At 38.9% G+C, this 22,131-nt stretch overlaps 1 protein-coding gene across 1 annotated transcript in view; it reads left to right on the plus strand.

Annotated features, from left to right (window-relative positions):
• LOC309719037 (ras-specific guanine nucleotide-releasing factor 2-like) overlaps nucleotides 1–16,242 on the plus strand; it is a 44,395-nt gene extending 28,153 nt beyond the window's left edge. The window contains 17 exon segments of the mRNA XM_082554804.1: nucleotides 169–305; nucleotides 793–875; nucleotides 1,200–1,448; nucleotides 4,998–5,266; nucleotides 5,269–5,481; nucleotides 7,095–7,217; nucleotides 7,935–8,024; nucleotides 8,489–8,595; nucleotides 10,108–10,220; nucleotides 10,398–10,458; nucleotides 11,534–11,637; nucleotides 11,916–12,000; nucleotides 12,113–12,310; nucleotides 12,673–12,752; nucleotides 13,171–13,288; nucleotides 13,381–13,449; nucleotides 14,048–16,242. Of these exon segments, the coding sequence (XP_082410930.1) occupies nucleotides 169–305; nucleotides 793–875; nucleotides 1,200–1,448; nucleotides 4,998–5,266; nucleotides 5,269–5,481; nucleotides 7,095–7,217; nucleotides 7,935–8,024; nucleotides 8,489–8,595; nucleotides 10,108–10,220; nucleotides 10,398–10,458; nucleotides 11,534–11,637; nucleotides 11,916–12,000; nucleotides 12,113–12,310; nucleotides 12,673–12,752; nucleotides 13,171–13,288; nucleotides 13,381–13,449; nucleotides 14,048–14,140 (2,192 nt within the window). The 3' untranslated portion in view covers nucleotides 14,141–16,242.
• The last annotated feature ends 5,889 nt before the right edge of the window (nucleotides 16,243–22,131 follow it).

A 22,131-nucleotide genomic window follows, 5' to 3' on the forward strand; every position in this document is an offset into this window, starting at 1 on the left:
AGCCTCAGAGGGGTGTAGAGGGAATATAGCAGGTTAACCCTAATTAACCCGCTGTGTGTATGTGTGTGTAAAATATGACTGTGCATGTGCAAGCATTTTATTTTTACAGTAATTATGAATTATTGATCGTTGTAGTTTAAAAAGCTCATTGTTTTTCATCTATCACAGCAAAAGCTGGTGGTCAGGTGTTTGGTCAGCTGGACTTTAAGCTTGTCGTAGAGCCGTCAGACTCGTCTTCTTTTACTGTGGTGTTGCTGGCGCCGTCACGACAGGAGAAAGCTGCCTGGACTAGTGATATTAGCCAGGTACTATATAAATCATGCAAATATACACCCAGACAAAGACAAAAAACAAGGACCTTCAAATAACGAGGGCATGTCTCCGTTGGGCATTGAGATGGCTTAGTAAACACAGACTGTGGTGCAGTTCCCCAGGGCCGAGTTCAGCTCAGTGCCTCAGTACTTCATAAACAGGGTAACACCAAACAAGCATGTCACTCTGCATTAATTCTAGTCAGGCACAAAAAAAAAATACACTTACAGTTTTAAATAACTTTCTTTTTTTAGTGCCTTCAACGAGACTTGTGAAACAGTGTCAAAGAGTATGCTGTATTTACTGTTAATAAAAAGGAAGAAAACAGATGTTCAGTACGAGATTATTTTAGAATAGATCTGGAACACTTATCTGCTTTAAATGCTGTAGCTTAAAAAATACATGATAATAATTATATATGTAATTCTCTTTCTTTTTTCATTTGCTCATCTCGCTACTCTCGTCTCTCCGTCTCTGCAGTGCATAGATAATATTCGCTGTAATGGCTTGATGACCAGTGTGTTTGAGGAAAACTCAAAAGTCACAGTGCCTTATATGATCAAGTAAGTATTTTTGTGTGTGTGAAGAGAAGGCTATCTCTTCATGCCACGCACGTGTCGCAGAACATAAGCTGTGATGGCACATCTGGTTAAAAATATGTTTTTTTATGCTTGTTTCCTTTTAATTTATGCTGTTGCTGAAATCTGCTTGACGGTATTCCCTTATTTGCATCCTTTCTTTGAAATATGTGGGTTTTATATTAATTTTTTATCTTCCTTGGCTGTTTTTGCTCAGTTACTTTCACAACCTTTGCCTAGCTTAGCAACCCAGCAGTCACCCATGCTTGGTTATGAGTTTGTGTGTGTGTGTACGTGTGTATCCATCAGATCCGATGTGCGTCTCCATAAAGATGATGTTGACATTTGCTTCAGCAAGACGCTCAACTCCTGCAAGGTCCCCCAGATCCGTTATGCCAGCGTGGAGCGGCTGCTGGAGAGGCTGACCGACCTTCGCTTCCTCTCCATAGACTTCCTCAACACCTTCCTGCACACATACAGGATCTTCACCACAGCAACCGTGGTCATGGACAAGCTGGCTGACATCTACAAGAAGCCCTTCTCCTCCATACCTATCAGGTCTTACCATTCACACATGCAAATATCCATTCACAAACACAGATTGAAAGCAGATTCTGTACATGCTCATTGCTACCGTGCAGATTGAAGCGCCTCATAAATCCTCAGGGAAATACTGTTTACTGGTTTGAGCTCCATCAAATTTTTACGAACATGGGCACACATTTATTCCGGCCAGTATTTGTGCCCTTTGCAAACACAAACACACACAATCTTGTATATTGCCATTACCTGGGTGTTCTGAGAGGGTTTTATGAGCGTCCTTTTACTTGTTTTTTTGTAAATATGTGAATGATGTAGTCAGATGTGGGTCAGTGTTTTGGAAGAAGCAAGCAGCTTTCACCTCTGTCCACAAGGTTAAACACATACTAACTGAACTATAAACTGGCCTGTTTTTGGAGACCAACTGAACAGATGCTTCAAACTGTTTTTGGCAAAGTCGTAGGAATAATCAGTGTGTCAGATGAGACGTTTCTCTGTCTCTCTACTTTTCTGAAGCTCTCTGTCTTTCTCTCTCACTCGTGGCTACATCAAAATTGTCTGTTTATATTCCTTTCACAGCTTTACTTAACTTAGCTTTTCAACTGGAAAAGCTTTGCCTTTTCCTCCACCCGAGGGTTGGTTTTAAAATGTCTTACCTCACTCACTGTGGCCTGTGGCCTTCCTTCCTGGGAAGAGAAAAGGAGAGGGGCATCCAGGCACCAGAGCGGTGCGGGAAGATGAACCACCCTGTGTGAAGCGATGCCACTTCTTTACTAAAGCTTTTTTTCCCCCCTCCTTTGTTCTCCAGAAAAAAAACTTTACAATAGGAGGTTTATAAGGGGATTTTTTTTTATTATACTGGTGCTTTTTAGCCATGCTAGTAAAAGGGTCTACCTCTATGTTCTAGACAGAAATATCACGTTAATGAGTGGATGGATTTACTCTGAAACTGTGAAATTCTGCAGTGATTCGTGGGCAGAGAATCTATTGCAATACAACTTTTCCTTTAACTTCTTGTCTGATTCTATCATTGGGTCAAATTCTAAACATTGTTTTAATTTAAGTCCAGCCCACCATGAAAACATCCAATTGTTTGTTGACCTGTATTTAAGCCTCAGTTTTAGCTTTGCATATTTTGATGAGTGTGGAGTGCTAAGTCATCAGCTAACTCTATTAATGATGGTAAAGGTGAATTTACACTCTGTGCTGGTTTAGTGTTGGAACAAGACTCAAATGGCTGACAGATGAAGTGCTGACCTCTTTTTTATTAGTTTTTCTAGATTAAAGAAGATGATGCCAACTCTCTGAGCAAATGCACTGCATAAAACCTACATACATGTACAAAAACCCAGCTCTGTGTTTTTGTGCTGGAGTTTTCTCCCATGTGGTCATGTGCTGACATCTCGGACACTGAACATGTGCTGCTGTTGTCTGACTCACACACTTTCTGTCCCCTTTCTCAAACACACCTTTACTCTTCTGAGACATTTGTTTATCATCACTCCATATTCTTATCTTAAACCATCCTCTATCTCGTTACATTTTGTGTCATCCATGTCCCTTGTCTCTCCATATCCCCTCCAGCTACAGGATGCAGTACCACTCATTTGACCGTCTGTCCATCTCACCCATTTGTTCTGACTACAGTCTGAAGATCAAGAAGATTGCCATGGATCAGTCCAAGTAACCAACGCTCTTCTTTCTGCCTCCCTTCTTGCTATCTCTGTCCTACTTTCCTGCTTGTTCTTCTTTTCTTCTGCTATGATACTTAACTGATGCATGACTTTCCTCTCTACTTTGCCAGAACAGCTCTTTATATGAAAACTCACAGGTATTGTGATTCCACCAGTTTTAAATCAACAATATAAAGATGGGAATGGGAGAAATTATGAAATAATTTTCTTAAATCTTTAGCTGATCTGTGGCATGTTTTATCACAGAAGTATCGCGTCCTTCAGGCTTTTCTATCTATCTTAACCACATTTATCCCTTTTACTATTCTCCTCCAGTCCCTCATCTTCTGCCGCTTGCGTCCTCTTTTTCTATTCCCTGCTTCAAAGTACTTTGGTATTGGTCGTCTCTGCGTTTCCTGTATCTTTTCTTCCCTTATGCTGCTATCATTTCTCTCCCTCCTCTTTCTATCTGGATTGCAATTTCTTCCCTTGTTTCCTGCTGAATAACAGATTTGTGTGAATAAATGATGACTGTGAGCGTGTTTATCTACGCATGATTACTTCTTTCTCGATGTAGCTCTGTACACACAAGTCTGTTTGAAGGGTAAATGTCATCATAAGATTGATAATCCAAATGCTTGTTGATTAAAGCTTTTACACGCTTTCATTGCCTGCTAAACAAAACATTTCAAATGTTGCAAATCTGCAATAAAAGATGATTTTTGGTTTTTTTTCTGCTGAACACATTTTTGTTGATTGTGATTTTGCCATGTAAAGCACACAAGTACTAAAATCCTAGTCTTTCCAGTTTGTTGACATGTTATATATTCACATTATAGTTGTAGCCCAGTATGATCTAGCAGTTTTAGGACAGGGGACATGAACAATCATCACAACAACTATAGATAATGCAGATACTAAATGTTTCAAATGCACAAGTCAGTCACCTTACCTTTGGTGTACTAATCAAGTACGGCAAGTAGTTCCCTAAACCACTGCCACGACACTTTAAGCTGGCTCTATAAATGAAAGCTTTTAAATTTTGTTCAACAGCTAATCTCCAACTGTGGTCACTGATTTTAATATACCTTCTTCATTTAAACCATCAATGATGGCACAAATGAGACTAAACCCAAGCAGTTCCAGCTCATAAAAAGAAAGCAGCTACTAGATAAATACCATAAAGTTTCATAGTGCTAAGGAGGACTCCACAGTTTGATGACGAGTCTCTCTGGGTTCAGCTTAATTAGAGCAGCACTGAGTTAGCTTAACTCGTCTAGCCTCCGCCGTTATTTGAAAGTAGGAAGTCATGCATGCAAAGGTATGCGATTCCCACACTGTTAATTTAATATGTGTATAAATATCTGACTATTAAAGCTGACGGTCACCAGGGTAACCTCAAAGATGTTGTTTTATTTCTAGTTATTTCTCAGCGTAGAAGAGATGACTGTATCACAGTGAAAATTGTGTCACTGTTTTAATAATTTCTTACTGTACTGTATGTGCCCACTCGTTCTAATTCACTCTGGATAACCGCAGTAGCTGAATGTCCTACATTTAGTACTCTGTACCTCAGGCTTACCCAGTGCACTGTAAAATTTCAGATTCTTTCCCGAGCCACACTTTTCTCCTTTTTGACTTATGAAAACACACAGGGATATTGGATTCTGCCTCTAAATCAACACTTATCTCCAATACAGGAAAACAAAACAACAAAACTAACAAAACCCTTTGGTAATGAAAGTTTTACAAAGACCAGCAATTTTGTTTTGAGCTGATGCATCTCCAGATTCCTTTTTCTTTTGTCTTTTTTTTTAAATACTTCTTCATTGATTTTCTTTTTGTTTGTTTTTAACATTTCCATTATTTTGCTAATACTTATGTTCCTTTTTAGGTCTTTGGAGCTGTTTTTTGCCACCAATCAAAATAACAGAGGCGTGGACCACGTGAATGACAAATCTCCTCGTCTCTGCCGCAAGTTCTCCTCTCCACCTCCTCTGTCCATCCCATCCCGGACCACCTCCCCCGTCCGAACTCGAAAGCTGTCCCTCCACTCCCCTATCACGGCCAGAGTCGGGGGCCTTGATCTGACCAGTCCTCTGTCCAATTACAGTGTCAACAACAACACTTCCCAGTCTGCTGGCAGTAGCCCCACATCTGCCCAGACACCAACACCTCAGACCCCAACCCCAACTACTTCCTCTCCTCCCCCCCTCCCTCTTCCACCTCTCCTCCACCGAACAATTCTAAGCCAACACAAGACCAAGTTCCTCCTATTCCCTCCTCGCTTGACCAGAGTCCCTGCTCAACTGCAGAGGGAGAGGATGTCCCCAGAATTGACCCCTTCTGTGGAAAACTGCGACGGAGTATACGCAGAGGTATTTCATAGTTTCCCCTATTACACTTTTCAGAACATTAGGACTGAATATTGTTGAAATGTATCTGTTATTCTATGGTTTTCATTACTGTATTATAAGAAAAACAGGGAAATAATCATTGTCAACTTTTAGTACTTGAAAAATAATACAGATTATGTAAATAATCAAATAGGCACATAAATATATGAATGTTTCTCCTGTTTGTTAGCTTTAGGTTATTAGGTCAGACCGCAAAAATACTTAAATTAGGCTGAAAGCTTTCTGCTGCTACTAATATTGACATGAGGTTAGGCATATGGGGTCTGAAGTGTGCTTTGCTGCATTTGTAACAGTAGTAATGAGTGATAAGTGATGTTGCAGTGCACTCGCATTACCTGAAGTTCAGCAAGGAAAGATATTAAACCACCGGGGGTCAGAAAAACCTTTCACAGGTTAAAATTAACAGTAGATTTTTTAAATTTTGCCTGCAGGTCAAAAAGCATGTCCGGTAACCTTTTCTGCTTCTTTATATCAAATAGCATCAGGCCACATGCTGTTAGAGACTATGTGCTGGACTATGTTTGTTGTTTAGGTATATTATCGGTGTATGTATTGCCACTAAACTTATACATTTAAAGAGTTGTTGGTGTACTAAAGGGTTTATGAAGCACTGAAGGTTACTAATCAAATGACAGAGTGAAGTGTTTCCCTGTAAGAGCAGAACAAGTGCCTGGTGGGACATCATTATCTCCTGGCATTTGTGTGCCAAAGTCAGCTAAGCCGCCTTCCCACCACACACGGTCAGATCTTCTAATGGTAGTGTTAAACAGCTCTCTCAGGCTGGAGAGGTATAGCGTCAGGGCATCTCAGGCAACACGGTTTCAATTTGACACTCATCAATATTTGCACATGTGTATGGAGTGTGTGTGTGTGTGTGTGTGTGTGTGTGTGTGTGTGTGTGTGTGTGTGTGTGTGTGTGTATGTGCATGAGAGGTTCATGTGCTTCTAACCGCTTACAAGGAGACAAAGACCCATTAGCATTGGTACCACAGAGCCACTTCACCTCTTCTCTATACTGTCTCAGCTTCTTGGGCTCTTAATCAGTCAGTACATTCTGTGCTTATGTGTACCTGCAGCTAATGTGCATCCACGTATATGTCTGTTGATCTTTCTCTTGGCTTGTCTCCTTAATGTGTGTGCATATGCATGCTGGTAAATTACCAGTGTGACATTCTGAGCACAAGTTAAAAGTGATTATGTGAAAAATCTTACTGTTTTAAATCTATCTATCTATCTATCTATCTATCTATCTATCTATCTATCTATCTATCTATCTATCTATCTATCTATCTATCTATCTATCTATCTATCTATCTATCTATCTATCTATCTATCTATCTATCTATCTATCTGTGTGTGTGTGTGTGTGTGTATATATATATATATATATATATGCACACACATAACACATAGTACTATAACAGTTTCACCAAACTAACAGTAATGCCAGGCATGACCTCTATACTGAGTAATTTCTGTTAATTTAGTTATAATGGGCCTCTTGTCCAGTAAAAAAACCATTAGCATCATGGTCACCACCAGCAATCTTCAACTTTGCTTTTCCTTCTTTCTAGCTGTACTGGAGTCAGCGTCACTAGAGAAAATCATCCCAGAGTCTCCACAGACCAGTGAAGCAGGAGATATGTCGCCGTGCCGCTCTCCTTCCACACCTCGACACCTTCGCTACAGACAGCCTGGTAAGAGGCCGCCTATGTGTGCAGGCTACTTTACAGAGCCACAGAGTTAGGCAGATATCCTTGACCCTATAGACTAACATCATACTAAAATACAAAACCCATACATCACACAGCAATATACATGTGTTTGTTAAAGTATTTGTGTTTAGCTTTGTCAGCATGGTTTTTCTTGCAGTGGATCAAGTTCATTGACAGGCAGAATAACACTGAAGAAAGTCTATGCTGCAAGCAGAACATTTGATATTTTTATTGCATCTTTATTTCGTCTTTATTTTTGTTTATTTTATCCATTCAAAGGTCACAAACCATATAATAAATTCAAGTGTTGATAGCTGATGTTAAGAACATGTGACAGTATGTAGGCCTCACAAATGTCCATGGCCATTTCAGAGCCATCAAATTTGGTATACTCCCTAATAACAAATAATCTTCTATTTACAGAGTATTTTTTGAATGTTTTACATGAATACTTTTTTTGCCCTATACAAACAAGGTTTTTCCAGGAAAATTTAAAAAAAAAATTATGAAAAGAATAATTTTACTTTATAAAGGAAACAGTGATTATATTCAGGTAAAGCAATAAGACATAAAAGAAAAATCATTTCAGTCAATAGACATTGGAATCATATTTCATTATGTTAGATTGAAAGGAAAGTTAGCGTTTATGTTCACGCTGTTGTTGCCTTTGATGATAATTATGTGCTTGTGCACCTGCAGTCCAGCCAGGGGAGAACTCACGCTGCTCAGTCTCTCCAGCTTCAGCCTTCGCTATTGCCACAGCAGCAGCAGGACACGGTGCACCGCCAGGTACACACACACACACACACACACACACACACACACACACACACACACACACACACACACACACACACACACACACACACACACACACAGACAGAGTAAAAATGATTAAACAATTCATCCAGATCATAATTCTGATTGCAAAAGCTACCAGAAAAATCAAAAAGGAAATATAAAGAAAAAACAATGTAAAAGTGAATAATAACTCAAAAATAAAAACCAGAAGTATAATAACCCCGTGGTGGGCATAAAATAAAAACGTTATACGGTTAATTTTGTTTCTTTTTTTTAGTTATATATAGGTTTAATATTGTTAAAGCAGTAACATCTCTTGGGGGACAGGGTCAGTGGATAATCCATAACTCAGTTTCCATAATCATGAACCTTTAAAAAATAGCTCATGTGATGCTTTAATATTCAAAACTTTGAAATGCCTGCTTTTTGTTTGTTTTTGATTTTCCATCCAGTGTTTACTAACTCTGAAAGAACCTGTGATAAAGAGTTCATCATTCGCCGAGCTGCAACTAATAGAGTTCTCAATGTTCTGCGCCACTGGGTCTCCAAACATTCACAGGTCTGTCTGTACCCACCACTCTCTGTGCATGTTGTGTGTGTGGGTGTGTGTGTGTGTGGGTCCAGTGTTTTGCTGGGGTGATCAAGTCTGCGGTCTCATTAAAACAGGTGATTGATGCGTTCTCGCTCTGCTCCACTGCTCCCAGTTGATCGCGTAAACAGCAAACTGTGCACAAACACACACCAAATATTGTTTTAACTGGTCAGCTGGCTCAGCCTGCCTACTCTTGTGCTAAACAGCCAGCCTCTAATGAATTGAACATCAAGGTAATTGCCTGCCTCCCTGCAGAGATCTTTACACTCTAACTGCATCAATATGTTTTATGTATTTTTCTTCGATAAAACAAAATGCTGTGATGACAGTCCAGCTTTAGTCAACTTATTAACACACAGGCCCGCACAATGACATACACACATACAGACACCCACTTATTTTTTAGAGGCCAGAGAACAGAAAGAGCTTGTTAAAACTGACCTTTAAACAGGAGTTAAATTGAGGTAGGAGTAAAGCAGAAAATTGGAGGAGAGGAAAGTGAAAAGACTGTAAGAAATGAAAGAGGAACGGGGATTTGGAAGAAGTATCATGCCGCCGTGACTGATGATTGATCAGGTGATGCTTTTATTGTGTGGAGACTTGAGGCAATATTAATTACAAGAGTAGAATCACCTGTAGTTCAGGTAGTATGTGAAATTATAATATGTGAATAATATTCCTCAGTTTGTTAACAATATATCTACTGAGATTAATAATCATCTATTTAATCAGCTGTGCAGTGGTAGCTGTTTCTTTGGTATTTTAAAGTACCTTACACGTCAGCTGAACAACAGACTTCATGAAATGTAATTGTCTTATTATGCAAGTTCTTAACTATGGGTACTTGTGCCTCTGGGAATACTTCTGCAAAATAGGTTGGTTAAAAAAATCTAAATTAAAAATCTGAGTAAAAAAGCAAATGTATCTAGTGCTAAAAACCAGGTATCAAAAAAGCAGCAGTATTTAGAAGAATGAAATATAATTGGCTATAAATGGTTAACTGGCAAACTGACCTAAATCCTCCACAAGAAACACAGTAAAGAGCCTAAAGACCCAGCCTATAAATTCTTCTCATCCCAGTCTGGTCAAGCATCTGAAGGATTCACTGAAACGAGACCAATACAAAGAGCCTAAAACCACAAGAACGAGAACAAAAGCATCTTGGTGCCACAGGACAGAGGTCCCAATGATCAGAGCTATTCTGACGGAGGATGTGACAAACTGCTTTGTATATTACTAATAACAGAAAAGTACTCTGTATTATATCACCAACTAAAATGAAATATACCATGATAGAGGACATTTTTCCCACTTAGACTTTCCATTTAATCCAGTTGTGTTGTTTGTTTGTTTACTTCACTTCACTTTATCTTCACTTCTCTGGTTAAGATTTTAGTTTGAATCAAAATCAGGCTTGTGTTACTGTTACCATTACTACCAAAGTCTGTATAATGTAAACATGTATTTGTTTGTGCTTAGGACTTTGAGATGAATGGGGACCTTAAGATGTCAGTGATCTGTCTCCTGGAGGAGGTGCTTAGAGATCCAGACCTTCTGCCTCAGGAGAGGAAAGCTACTGCGAACATACTAAAGTACAGCTGAAACTCAAATACATACAAAAACATGCTCTCGTACAAACAAGCAGCATGTACACGAAGCACTTTGGCACCTTTGAATGACAAAAATATGTCATCAAATAGTGTTGTTTTTAATTTTTAATACTCTCTTGTTCTAATACTTTTACTGTTCTCCTCTATTCTGTCTGATAGTGCGCTTTCTCAAGATGATCAGGAAGATGCCCAACTGAGAATAGAAGACATCTTACAGATGGTGAGAAAATGAAGCTTTTCCCTATTTTCTGTCATATATACAAACTTTTTCATCCTGGGTACTGATATTAACAATTCCTTTGAGCCAAAGTTCAAAATTCAGCTGCCCTAAACCCTCAGTATCTGTTCTTGGATCTATATCAAAGTGAGGAGCGGAGATCTCATCGATATGTTTATCCCAGGCAAACAGCTCTGGCTGTAGGCACAGCACTACCCACATGCTGTTCAAACTTTCTCATTGCATTCAGAAGAAAGGTGATTTAAGGGGAGGGTGAAGAAAGCTAAATCAGATTGTTTTAGGCAGTGGATCTACAGTGGGCATCTTGACGAATGCCCACTATAAGATAAAAAAAAGATTTATTTTGAAATCTCAAGGTATTTTATTCAGTTAGCTTTAGTAGTGACTCTATAATATAGCGAGTTATAAATTTGCCTAAGATGCAAAAGGTCCTTATTCAAGACCAGGAGGAGACACCAGTCATTTTGGGGTTGTGTCAGAAAGGACATCCAGCATCCACATATTTGATGTGGATGCTGGATGTGGAGCTACCTGCTCTGGCAACCCAATAAGGGAGGAGCTTATTTAGCAAGCTTTAATCTATCTACTCTATCTCCAGTATAAAAAGAGAAAAAGTAATTTTCTACATAGCTTAAATGTCTTGTTTTGCAATACCTAATTTTATGGCTTTGTTCATGTAGTTACAAAGTATTACAAATTTCTGCGAAATACTTTCACAGTTATCACCACCTGTTGCACATGATGACAAAAAAAATCACAAGCACTGACAATTTCCTAGATTGGATCGGTTATCTCTGGAAATCACAAACAAATAGACGTATTGGGTTTGTAAATTGTGAAAAGCGTCTGTCATTCACAGTGTTCTAAGCTCTGGGCAGAAGGGGTAAATAGACTCTGTGCTGACAGTGATGCTACCCAGGGACTGTCAAATGTCATAAACCATATTTATCACAGCCTGTCTCTTTATTAGATATTTATATCTCACTATCTCACTTCTGTTTGGGGTCATTTGTTTTTATGTCTTTGTCTCTGAATGTGTGTGTGTGTGTGTGTGTAGGCGGACTGCCCGAAGGCAGAGTGTTTTGAATCTCTCTCAGCGATGGAGCTGGCTGAACAGATCACTCTGCTGGATCACATCGTCTTCAGGAGCATCCCTTATGAGTCAGTCCTCTCATGAAACCCAGTCAGTCCTCTCATATGTGATCTGCATCAGGTCAAAGAGACATAAATCCCCTTTATGGGCACTGGGCATGCTTTTAGAAGGACATAAATGAAAACTAATGGTATTTTATTTCAACTTTAGAACTCCAAACATCAGAGAATAGATTTGCACTTGCTTACCATCTGATTTCAGAGGCATTAGAAAATGAAACTTATACTCTGCTATACTTGAGTGTGTGTGATCTCATTTGGGTATATCTCTGTCTTCCCTCTCGAAGAGAGTTCCTGGGCCAGGGATGGATGAAGGTCGATAAGACAGAAAGGACACCTTACATCATGAAAACGAGTCAGCACTTCAATGATGTAACTTCTTCCAATGTGTTTAAGCACCATTTTTTTCCAGACTCTTCTGTAAAGATTCAGTACCTATAGCTCTTCATTAATACCATACTACTCTATTCTTTTTCTTTTGAAGATGAGTAACCTGGTGGCATCGCAGATTATGACCCATACTGATGTGGGCTCAAGGGCCAACTCCATTGAGAAGTGGGTTGCTGTGGCAGACATATGTCGCTGTTTGAACAACTACAACGGAGTATTGGAAATCACATCCGCACTCAATCGAAGTGCTATCTACCGTTTGAAGAAGACCTGGGCTAAAGTCAGCAAACAGGTGGGGTAAATCCTGAACAACCCTCTCTGTATGCAAAACCTGAAATACTTGTTTAAAGATCTAAAGTGTATAAACACTTAATCTCATCGTGAAGCACTAGAAAAAAAACATATTTTGTCCAAAATGTTTACAAATGGGAATTCTTTCATTGGCACTGATACTGTACCATTAGAGGGTTTCAGAGAAGAGACGAGTGCTTAATCGCACTTAATGTTAATAGCGGTAAGGTTTATTGTCTGCTCTTTACTTAATCCTGATAACATTCAGCAGACAGGCTGCCTGCAATGCTATTCATGGCTGGAGAAAGTTTCAAATCTTGCCATTTTAGATCATTATAAATGCCTGTTTGTGATCTTTTCCAGACTAAAGCCCTGATGGACAAACTGCAGAAGATTGTGTCCTCAGAAGGACGATTTAAAAATCTGAGGGAGACGCTGAAAAAGTGAGACTTTGCATTTGTTTTTAAAATACCATCATATGTAAGAAAAAGCGCAGCACAATGGTGCAGTGGTTAGCACTGTTGGCTCACAGCAAGAAGGCCCTGGGTTTGAATCCGTCATCTGGCCGAGGCCTTTCAGTGGCTTCGGCTTTATTCTTTAGTGGGTTAGATTATATGGTGATTTCAAATTTCCCATAGGTGTGAATGTGGGAGGGAATGGTTGCCTGTCTCTCGGTGTTAGCCCTGCATCACACTGGCGACCTGTACCCTGCCTCTTGCTGTATGATAGCTGGGATACACTCCGACAACCCTGACAGGGATAAGCAGGAGAGAATAGACGGACGGACGTATCAAAAAATGAGTTTTTATGGACTTGGAAGCAAGTTGATTTGTATGCTATTCTTTAACTCTCTCATTCCAGTTGCAACCCTCCTTGTGTGCCATATTTGGGAATGTATCTAACAGACTTGGCCTTTATAGAAGAGGGAACACCAAATTTTACAGAGGAGGGTCTTGTTAACTTCTCCAAAATGAGGATGGTAAGCGTGTGTAAATAAATGCACTGGAAGCAGATCATCTTGAGGTGCACGCTGTTAAGTCAGTATTAAGATAAATTCCATATTTTATTCAGATATCTCACATCATCAGAGAGATCCGACAGTTCCAGCAGACGCCGTACAGAATAGAGCATCAGCCCAAGGTACTTTTATTTTTAATTTTTATCTGTACTACCTTTCTTTATCTAAAGATCAAAAACATCACAAGGCATTATTTCATTTAGACGACATGCAATTATTATTACTTAAACAATATAATCAAAGGGCAGGATAACATTTAAACTGTCAAAAAGCTTCTAAAATAATAAAAGAAAACTAGTCTGAAGAAGTGAGGTTTGAGAGTGGTTTTAAGGAATTCGTTTTGCTTGGTTTGACTGCACAGATTATTCTTGGATGTGCTTGTCGTGGCTCTTGTTCTGAGAGGATTACTGAAAATCCCTTTGATATATGGGTAGTCTTTTTTTTTAAAGAATGCATGGAACAATAGAAACCATCCCAAATTGCCCAGTCTCCTGTTTTTGCTCTAATGTACTCATCTTTCAAACAGGTATTAGTTGGACCAACCAGAAAACAGATTACTTTAATGAATAGCTTATTTGCAAAATCCTATTGGTGTATTTCCTGTGAGATCATCTTATAGTCAAAATCACATCAATCTTTAATTGAAAATAAATAATTGAAGCTGTAGCCGTAAAGATATTTTAATCATCATGCCTGTCATCCATATTCGATTATAACCAGGTGACCCAATACCTTCTGGATAAGACTCTGATCATGGATGAGGATACACTTTACGATCTCTCCCTGAAGATAGAGCCCAGGCTTCCCGCCTGAGTTAGAGCTGTTTGTGGCCTGTGGGAGCCTGCTGAACCTGGACCCCCAAAAGGGCAAAACGCCCACGTGATCTCATCAATCAAGAGAAAGTTGGAAGAAGAATTTTCAGAGCAACTTGGAAATAGAATGAGATTTGGTCTAAGGAGACAGATATCGATGCATGCGGTCAGTTGAACATGTTTGAGAGCTTTACAAGAGAAAGGGGAATATAAGAATGAGAAATGCACCTGTAAGGTTGTAAGACAGCTCGTCTTCGAGGGGAAAGAGAGGTTGCATTGTATGAAGGTTTTGAGGAAATTGCATGTCATAGTCTGGTGCACATGGCATCACACTTCCTGAGGCAGCCTGAGAGTGCAGGACAGGGTGAGAGAGAGAAGTTAATGGATGTAACAGAGATGTAGCATATACAGATAGTGTGACAGAGAGGTGTTTGAGCTTACGTCTCTGTACTATTGTCTGTGTTCTTTTGCCTGTGCATTTTCCGTGCCATGTCCTGTGGAGCAAGACCCCTAAAATGCTTTCTGTCATGAAGGTCACTGCATAAAACTTGCATGAATTCAGCTTGGGATGTAACTGTCTAAATTGCCTTCATTCTGACCCCTGATCCTCTGCTTAGCATGCACCGCTTTTGCCAGGGTGACTTCTTAAGCCATTATGCATCCTCAGTGGGCTGAATGCGTCAAAAGCCTTTAAACCTTCACATATAATGCAGAAAGACGAAAACGAAACACAAAATGTGATATATTTTAATGAATTTAGATTTTTCCCTTGTTAAGCAATTAATTCTATATTTATTTGTGATTGCTTAATTTGGTTGACTTTTTTTTAAAGAACATATGAATGATTAAAATTAAAACATTTATTCAGTGCCTTCCACTAGTGCAGGTCAATCTCCCACATTCCCAAATTGAAAATTTGCAAGCACAAAGTTTTATATAAATTCAAATTTAAAATATTAAAATTTTATTTAAAATTAAGACTGTAATTTTACTCATTCATTTCCTTTTTTTTTAAGATCAGACGTGTCATTTAGACTAAACAGTAGCATGTCAGTGTAATGTAGTAAAGCCATTGCAGCATCCAATGAGCATATATCTCCCTCTACTGTTTAAATATTGTTATAACCTCTGCTAACACAAAGCTTTGCAGCATGTGTGTGCAATTTGTTTGTTTTTTTGGCATTTATTGACTGTCAGCTGGGCTAGTGGGTGTCATCACTCCTCTATGTGTAACTGGGGCAACTACAGTCTAAACTGGGACAGTACACAGTGCACTCCCTGAGATGTAGCTTTGCTTGATTGAAAGGGTGATCGTTATTTACCATGCTATTTATTTCAGATGCTGTATTTATATTATTTTTTGTATATAGTGACTTTACACATATTGTACGATTGAAGAAGAAATAATTGGAATTGTTATGCTGTGAATACTGATTTTATTGTTGTTGTTGGGTTTTTTTCTTTGTCTCTGGTTTTCATGTTGAATTTTAATTTTGCATCGGAGGCTCTTGTATAGGAAAAAAAAATCTGTTCAACTTTATTCTAAAAAAATGCCTTTTGAAGGTTAAAAAATGTAGCACTTCAATAATCAGACATTGTTTTCTGTATTAATGATATGATAAGTATAATTGTCCTGCATGCACACAACAGCTGCATGTTGTGCATGTCTGACTGGACGCTTCCTTTACCTTCTTCCTCTGCTTCTCTATAATAATATCGTCTCTGTAGCTGTCAGGAAAAAAAAGAAAGGTATAAAAACAATACTTTGTCCATCGAATCAGGCACGTTTGTCTCTTAGTGTACCTCACAAAGTTAAGCCTCTTGGCTGTGTCTTCTGCAAAACTAGCTGTTGTTATGCAGTAGCAGTGTTGCAACTTTTCTCACAGAACAATAACCTTATTCAAAATCAATTAGAGGAAATGTTTCAGACTTTGCTCTTGGGAAAACTTGCCCTTTTTCACTGCATCTGTAATTCTGAGTGTCTGTTTCACATTAAAAGTGTGGGAATACAGTATGCTATGTTTGTATTGTAATATTATCTTTGTGTTTATTTGTTTGCATTTTCATGTGTGGGTGCAGGGGAAATAAATTCAACATGCCTTATACGTTTGCATATTTCTTTGGAGTCCTTAGTAAGAATTTCAGTAATATTACCACTAATGCTGAATCCACTTCAGCTCCTTTCAATAATGCATCAAAAAATATCACTAAAATAATGTGGCCAAACTTTGTAAAACCAGACACCAGAAATAGATTTTAATTCCAAAAAAAAGTTGGAGACACTGAGTAAAATGTAAGTAAACGTAGAATGCAGTAGCTTGCAAATTTCAAACTCATTGTTATGCACAGAAAAAAATGTAAACAAAAATTTCATGAAAAATATTAGCTCATTTTGAATTTGATGGTAGCATCATGTCTCAAAAAAGTTTGGATGGGGCAGCAAAAGTCTGGAAAAGTAAGTGATTCTAAAAAGAAACAGCTGAAAGGACATTGCTGCTAACTAGGTTAACTGGCAACAGGTCATTAACATCGAAAGAGCATCTTAGGCAGAGCTTCTCAGAAGTCAAGATGGGCAGAAGTTCTCCAACCTACAAAATACTGCATCTAAAAAACTGTACATGTAATATATTATGTACAGAATTTTTCTGCTGTTGATCCAGGTTCAGATCACCAGTCCTCCCTTACACTAGCCACCTCCTCCAGCTGATCCAGGTGGACACTGAAGCATTCCCAATTTAGCTGACAGACATAATCTCTCCAGCTCCCTTTCTTCTGTCCTGGGGCCTCTTCCTGGTAGCTGAACCACCTCAAGTTGCTCCTTTCACTGTGCAGTGAGTAGTGAAAGGAGCAACTTGTAGTGGCTTTACTATGAGCACCTCCTGACTGACAGAGGTCCTCATTCTATACCTACACCAGAGTCCAGTCACCCTTTGAATATTATTCTATAATGTTGAGTCTGGCTATAGAATAATGTTCTTCAATGAAAGAACTATTCTGGGAATCTTCAAAAATCTCTGTGCACAAGAAACAAGGCTAAAATCAATATTGGATCCCTGTGATACACAGCATTACAAACAGGCATGAGTCTGTCATGGCAATCACTGCACTGCACTTCCAGAAGTTAATGTCTGTGAACACAGTTCCCTTGTGCCATCCACAAATAAAGGTTAAAGCTTCATCATGCAAAGAGGAGGCTGTGTGTGAACAAGATCCAGAAATGGTACCATCATTTCTGGGCCAAAGGTCATTGGAAATTAACTGAGGCAATATGGAAAACTGGTTTGTGGTCAGATGGATTGAAATTTTAAATTATGTTTTGAAAAGAATTTACTGTGTCCTTCAGACTCATATTTCAGCAAAAACAATGCTAAACCACATACTGCACCTATCATAACAGCATGGCTTCGTAGTGGAAGAGTCTAAGTGCTAAACTGGCCCAACTGCAGTCAGACCCTTCACCAAATAAAAACACTTGGTACATAATGAATCAAAAATATGGCAAAGCATACCCAGGACTGTTGAGCAGCTGGAATCCAACAAGAAGGGAACAACATTCCTCACCCCCAGCAACTCAGTTCCCAGATGTTTATGAGAATAGGGGATGCTACATAAAAATAAACATGACTGACTTTTTTTCCCCAGCTGTGTTGTGGCCATCAAATTCAAAATGATCTAATTTTCTTCTTAAAATTGTATATTTTCTCAATTTAAATATCTGACATGTTTTTTTCCATTATGAATCAAATACGAGTTTATGAGATTTGCAAATCATTGCATTATGTTTTTATTTACATTTTACACAGCATCCCAACTCTTTTGAAATTGGGGTTGTGCATATCGAATGTGATAGTGCTCTTCAAATAATGAATAATTAAGTAATTTAAAATGTTGCAGATTCACATTTGAAGCATTGCAATAACAATCAACACGATATTTGAAAGTCTAAATCTCTATCCTTGTTGTCTGGAGATATTTCATGCAGATCTTGGGATATTTGCAGAGAGTATGACCTTGAATTTTATGAAGATGCCCCTCTGTATAATTAATTTGCTCCAAGCCACTTTTTATTTTGATTGTTAGGGATACAAGAATGTGCAAAGCATGCTATGAATTTCTATTCGGATATGCTTCAGGCTGCATTGCTGCTTCTGATGAAGAGTGCTCTATCTTGGGACTAGTGCTGAAAACAACAAGTACAGTTCATGCATACAGTATTCTACGTTGGCCTATAAAACCTGCTTACATGTGCGTAGTCCTTTGTGAAAGAGTAACCAGGCAGCTCCGAGGCAAACATACTCAGTGCACTGCATGGAGGATGGTATTTTAAGAGCATAACGGTTTTTTTCCCAACTGCTTTTTTTCTTTCACTTTTTCACAAAATTACAAAGTACTACTGACTGCTTTGCACTGATGTTCAGAGTGGTGCACAAATGAAACACTCTCATCCACTGTAACACAACATTATATTTTAGGAAAAAAGTATACTTCTTAGTGCCACCTAAAAACAAAGCGCTACAAGTTCTATATGTCAGTGAAACAACTGTAATCACTATATCTGCCTCATAAATGACAGGTTCTGACTCTGAATGATGACCCATGACTGTGGTTGTCCTGCCACCATGTGGTCACAACTGATTTTGCGTCTTCATCCACCAGTACACACATCCATCAGCCAAAGCTCTGGACCAGGGCTGCCCAATCCCAGTCCTCGAGAGCTACTATCCTGCAGCTTTTAGATGCATCCCTAATCCAACACAGCTGAATCAAATGGTTTGATTACCTCTTCAGCATGCCATCATGTTTGGCAAAGGCCTGATAACAAGCCATTCATTTGATTCGGGTGTGTGGGAACAAGGATGCATCTAAAAGCTGCAGGACGGTAGCTCTCGAGGACCGGGATTGGGCACCCCTGCTCTGGACACTCAAGCATGGGCTCAACAAGACCATCAAAGGTAAAAGATGTATTATCTGCCCCTTTTAGTACACTTATAAATCTTATAAACTGGTAAATGACTAACTCTTTTTAATATCTATTTTTGTCGATTTAGCCTAAAATACGGATCTTATGGTGATCTGCAATTCTACACTGGCTGTGGAGGTGAAGAAGAATAGTGAACAGAACAATGCAATAAATGAATGAATCGTTAAATATGTATGTTAGTCCAAAGTGCTTTGAGTGGTCTGCAAGAATAGAATAAGTGCTATATAAATACCAGTCCATTATATTCAGTTTAATTGTGGGTGACATATTTAATTCTATGTAGTGATTGTATGCTTCATGGACACGTATTATGTAGTGGTTAATAATTGTCTTAGATATTCTGAAATTAACAAGTATCAAACTAGAGAGCATTAAAGCGGTGGCTGCAGCTCAGGAGATAGAGCAGGACATCTACTAATTGGAAGGTTTTGGTCTGATTCCTGACCGCTCCAGTCTGCATGCCAAATATCCTTGGAGAACACACAATCCCCAAGTTGCTCATCCATACTTGTGTGTGAATGTTAGATAGGAAGCTGTTAACCCTTTCATACATGAATTATGACAACAACCAGGATACTTTTCTTAAGTATTTTTATTCACCTTCAGGCATGAAAATATTAATAAAAATACTTAAGAAAAGAATCCTGATTGCGGTTGTCATAATTCATGCATGACAGGGTTAAAAAAAACAATAATTACAATGAAACACGTCATACATCTATCCATACATCCACCCATCCATTTTCTTCCGCTTATCCGGGGCCGGGTCGCGGGGCCAGGGGGCAGCAGCCAAAGCAGCCTGTGCTCTGTTCCAGTAGCTCAGGAACAGAGCGGGAGGGAGAGAGGGAGAAAGAGAGCCAGGGACAACAACGTCACATTAGAAAGGTATAGTGATCATCCACAACTATTTTCAGTTGCAGATGATAAAGGATTCAGAAAGTTTATTCACGTAGACCTATATGACAAAGAATGTGCATCTTCTTTTTGTTTCCATATATTTTCATATTTATATTTAATTGTGTTGTGGTTTGCAGTGTTTTGTGTTGTTTCACTTTAAATTTGTTTAAAAGGAAAACGCTGAAAATTTAAATAGTTAAAAGTTGAAATGTAAACAGGTGGTTTTTGTATTATATGAATTATTTATTACATTTTATGTGGAGTGAATAAATAAAAGTATATTTACGGTGGGCCCTAGAGACAAAGCACGTACACATACAAACCCCGAAACACGTACAAACCCCGAAACACGTACAAACCCCAAAACATGTAAAAAAACACAACAGCAGTGCTCCAGGATGCTATAGGGGCAGTGTTGAGCTTTTGTTACCTAGTGGCTACACAAGCCAGGAAGTACCAACGACTGGATTTGGTGTGTGGTAATAACAGGTAAATGTACTTTTTTTTATTTTTTTTTATTTGAATATATATGAGTGACTGTGTATAAATACACAAACAATACACATATACTTTCAATTGTGTAATTTAAGTGAGGTAGCTGTTTTGGAAGTTCGATTAACTCTAGGAATGTGTTTTGGAGTTTGTACGTGCTTTGGAGATATTTATATATAAACATATATAAATAAAACCACAGGTTTGTTTTTTTTACATTAGTAATTCCTTTTGTGCATAATTTCAAATTGTTGTTCATAATAAATTAATTAAAGCAACAAAACAACCTGAAGAGCCGGTTGGGAGCCAAAAGAGCCGGCTCTTTTTAGTGAGTCGAGTCGAAAGAGCCGGTTCTCTAAAAAGAGCCGGAAATCCCATCGCTAGTGAGCAGGAGGACAATTCAATTCAATTCAATTTTATTTGTATAGCGCCAAATCACAACAAAAGTCGCCTCAAGGCGCTTTATATTGTACAGTAGATCGCACAATAATAGATACAGAGAAAAACCCAACAATCATATGACCCCCTATGAGCAGGCACTTTGGCGAGAGTGGGAAGGAAAAACTCCTTTTTAACAGGAAGAAACCTCCAGCAGAACCAGGCTCAGGAAGGGGCAGCCATCTGCTGCGACCGGTTGGGGTGAGAGAAGGAAAACAGGATAAAGACATGCTGTGGAAGAGAGGCAGAGATTAATAACAGATATGATTCAATGCAGAGAGGTCTATTAACACATAGTGAGTGAGAAAGGTGACTGGAAAGGAAAAACTCAATGCATCATGGGAATCCCCCGGCAGCCTATGTCTATTGCAGCATAACTAAGGGAGGATTCAGGGTCACCTGGTCCAGCCCTAACTATATGCTTTAGCAAAAAGGAAAGTTTTAAGCCCAATCTTAAAAGTAGAGAAAGTGTCTGTCTCCCGAATCCAAACTGGAAGCTGGTTCCACAGAAGAGGGGCCTGAAAACTGAAGGCTCTCCCTCCCATTCTACTTTTAAATACTCTAGGAACAACAAGTAGGCCTGCAGGGCGAGAGCAAAGTGCTCTAATAGGGTGATATGATACTATCAGGTCATTAAGATAAGATGGGGCCTGATTATTTAAGACCTTGTATGTGAGGAGCAGGATTTTGAATTCAATTCTGGATTTAACAGGAAGCCAATGAAGGGAAGCCAAAACAGGAGAAATCTGCTCTCTCTTTCTAGTCCCTGTCAGGACTCTTGCTGCAGCATTTTGGATTAGCTGAAGACTTTTCAGTGAGTTTTTAGGACATCCCGATAATAATGAATTACAGTAGTCCAGCCTGGAAGTAATAAATGCATGAACTAAGAGACAGGATATTTCTAATTTTAGAGATGTTGCGCAAATGGAAGAAAGCAGTCATTATATTTGTTTATTATGGAGGACCATGGTCTCATACATCTATAGTAACATTAAACAACCAGTGGGTGGCAGTGTAGGGAGTGACACATCAGTGTCCAATGTTGTGGTTTATGTGCAAGTATACCATCAACACTGACACAAATACAAGAAAACAGTCTTTGAATAGCTGTCCACTGTAGTGACCACTGTGTGTGAAAGGGTTAAACACAGAAAAAAAGTCAATGGGTGAATGAGGTATGCAAG

This window comes from Aulonocara stuartgranti (genome assembly GCF_965226115.1).
Source record: "Aulonocara stuartgranti genome assembly, chromosome: 12".
NCBI lineage: Eukaryota > Metazoa > Chordata > Actinopteri > Cichliformes > Cichlidae > Aulonocara > Aulonocara stuartgranti.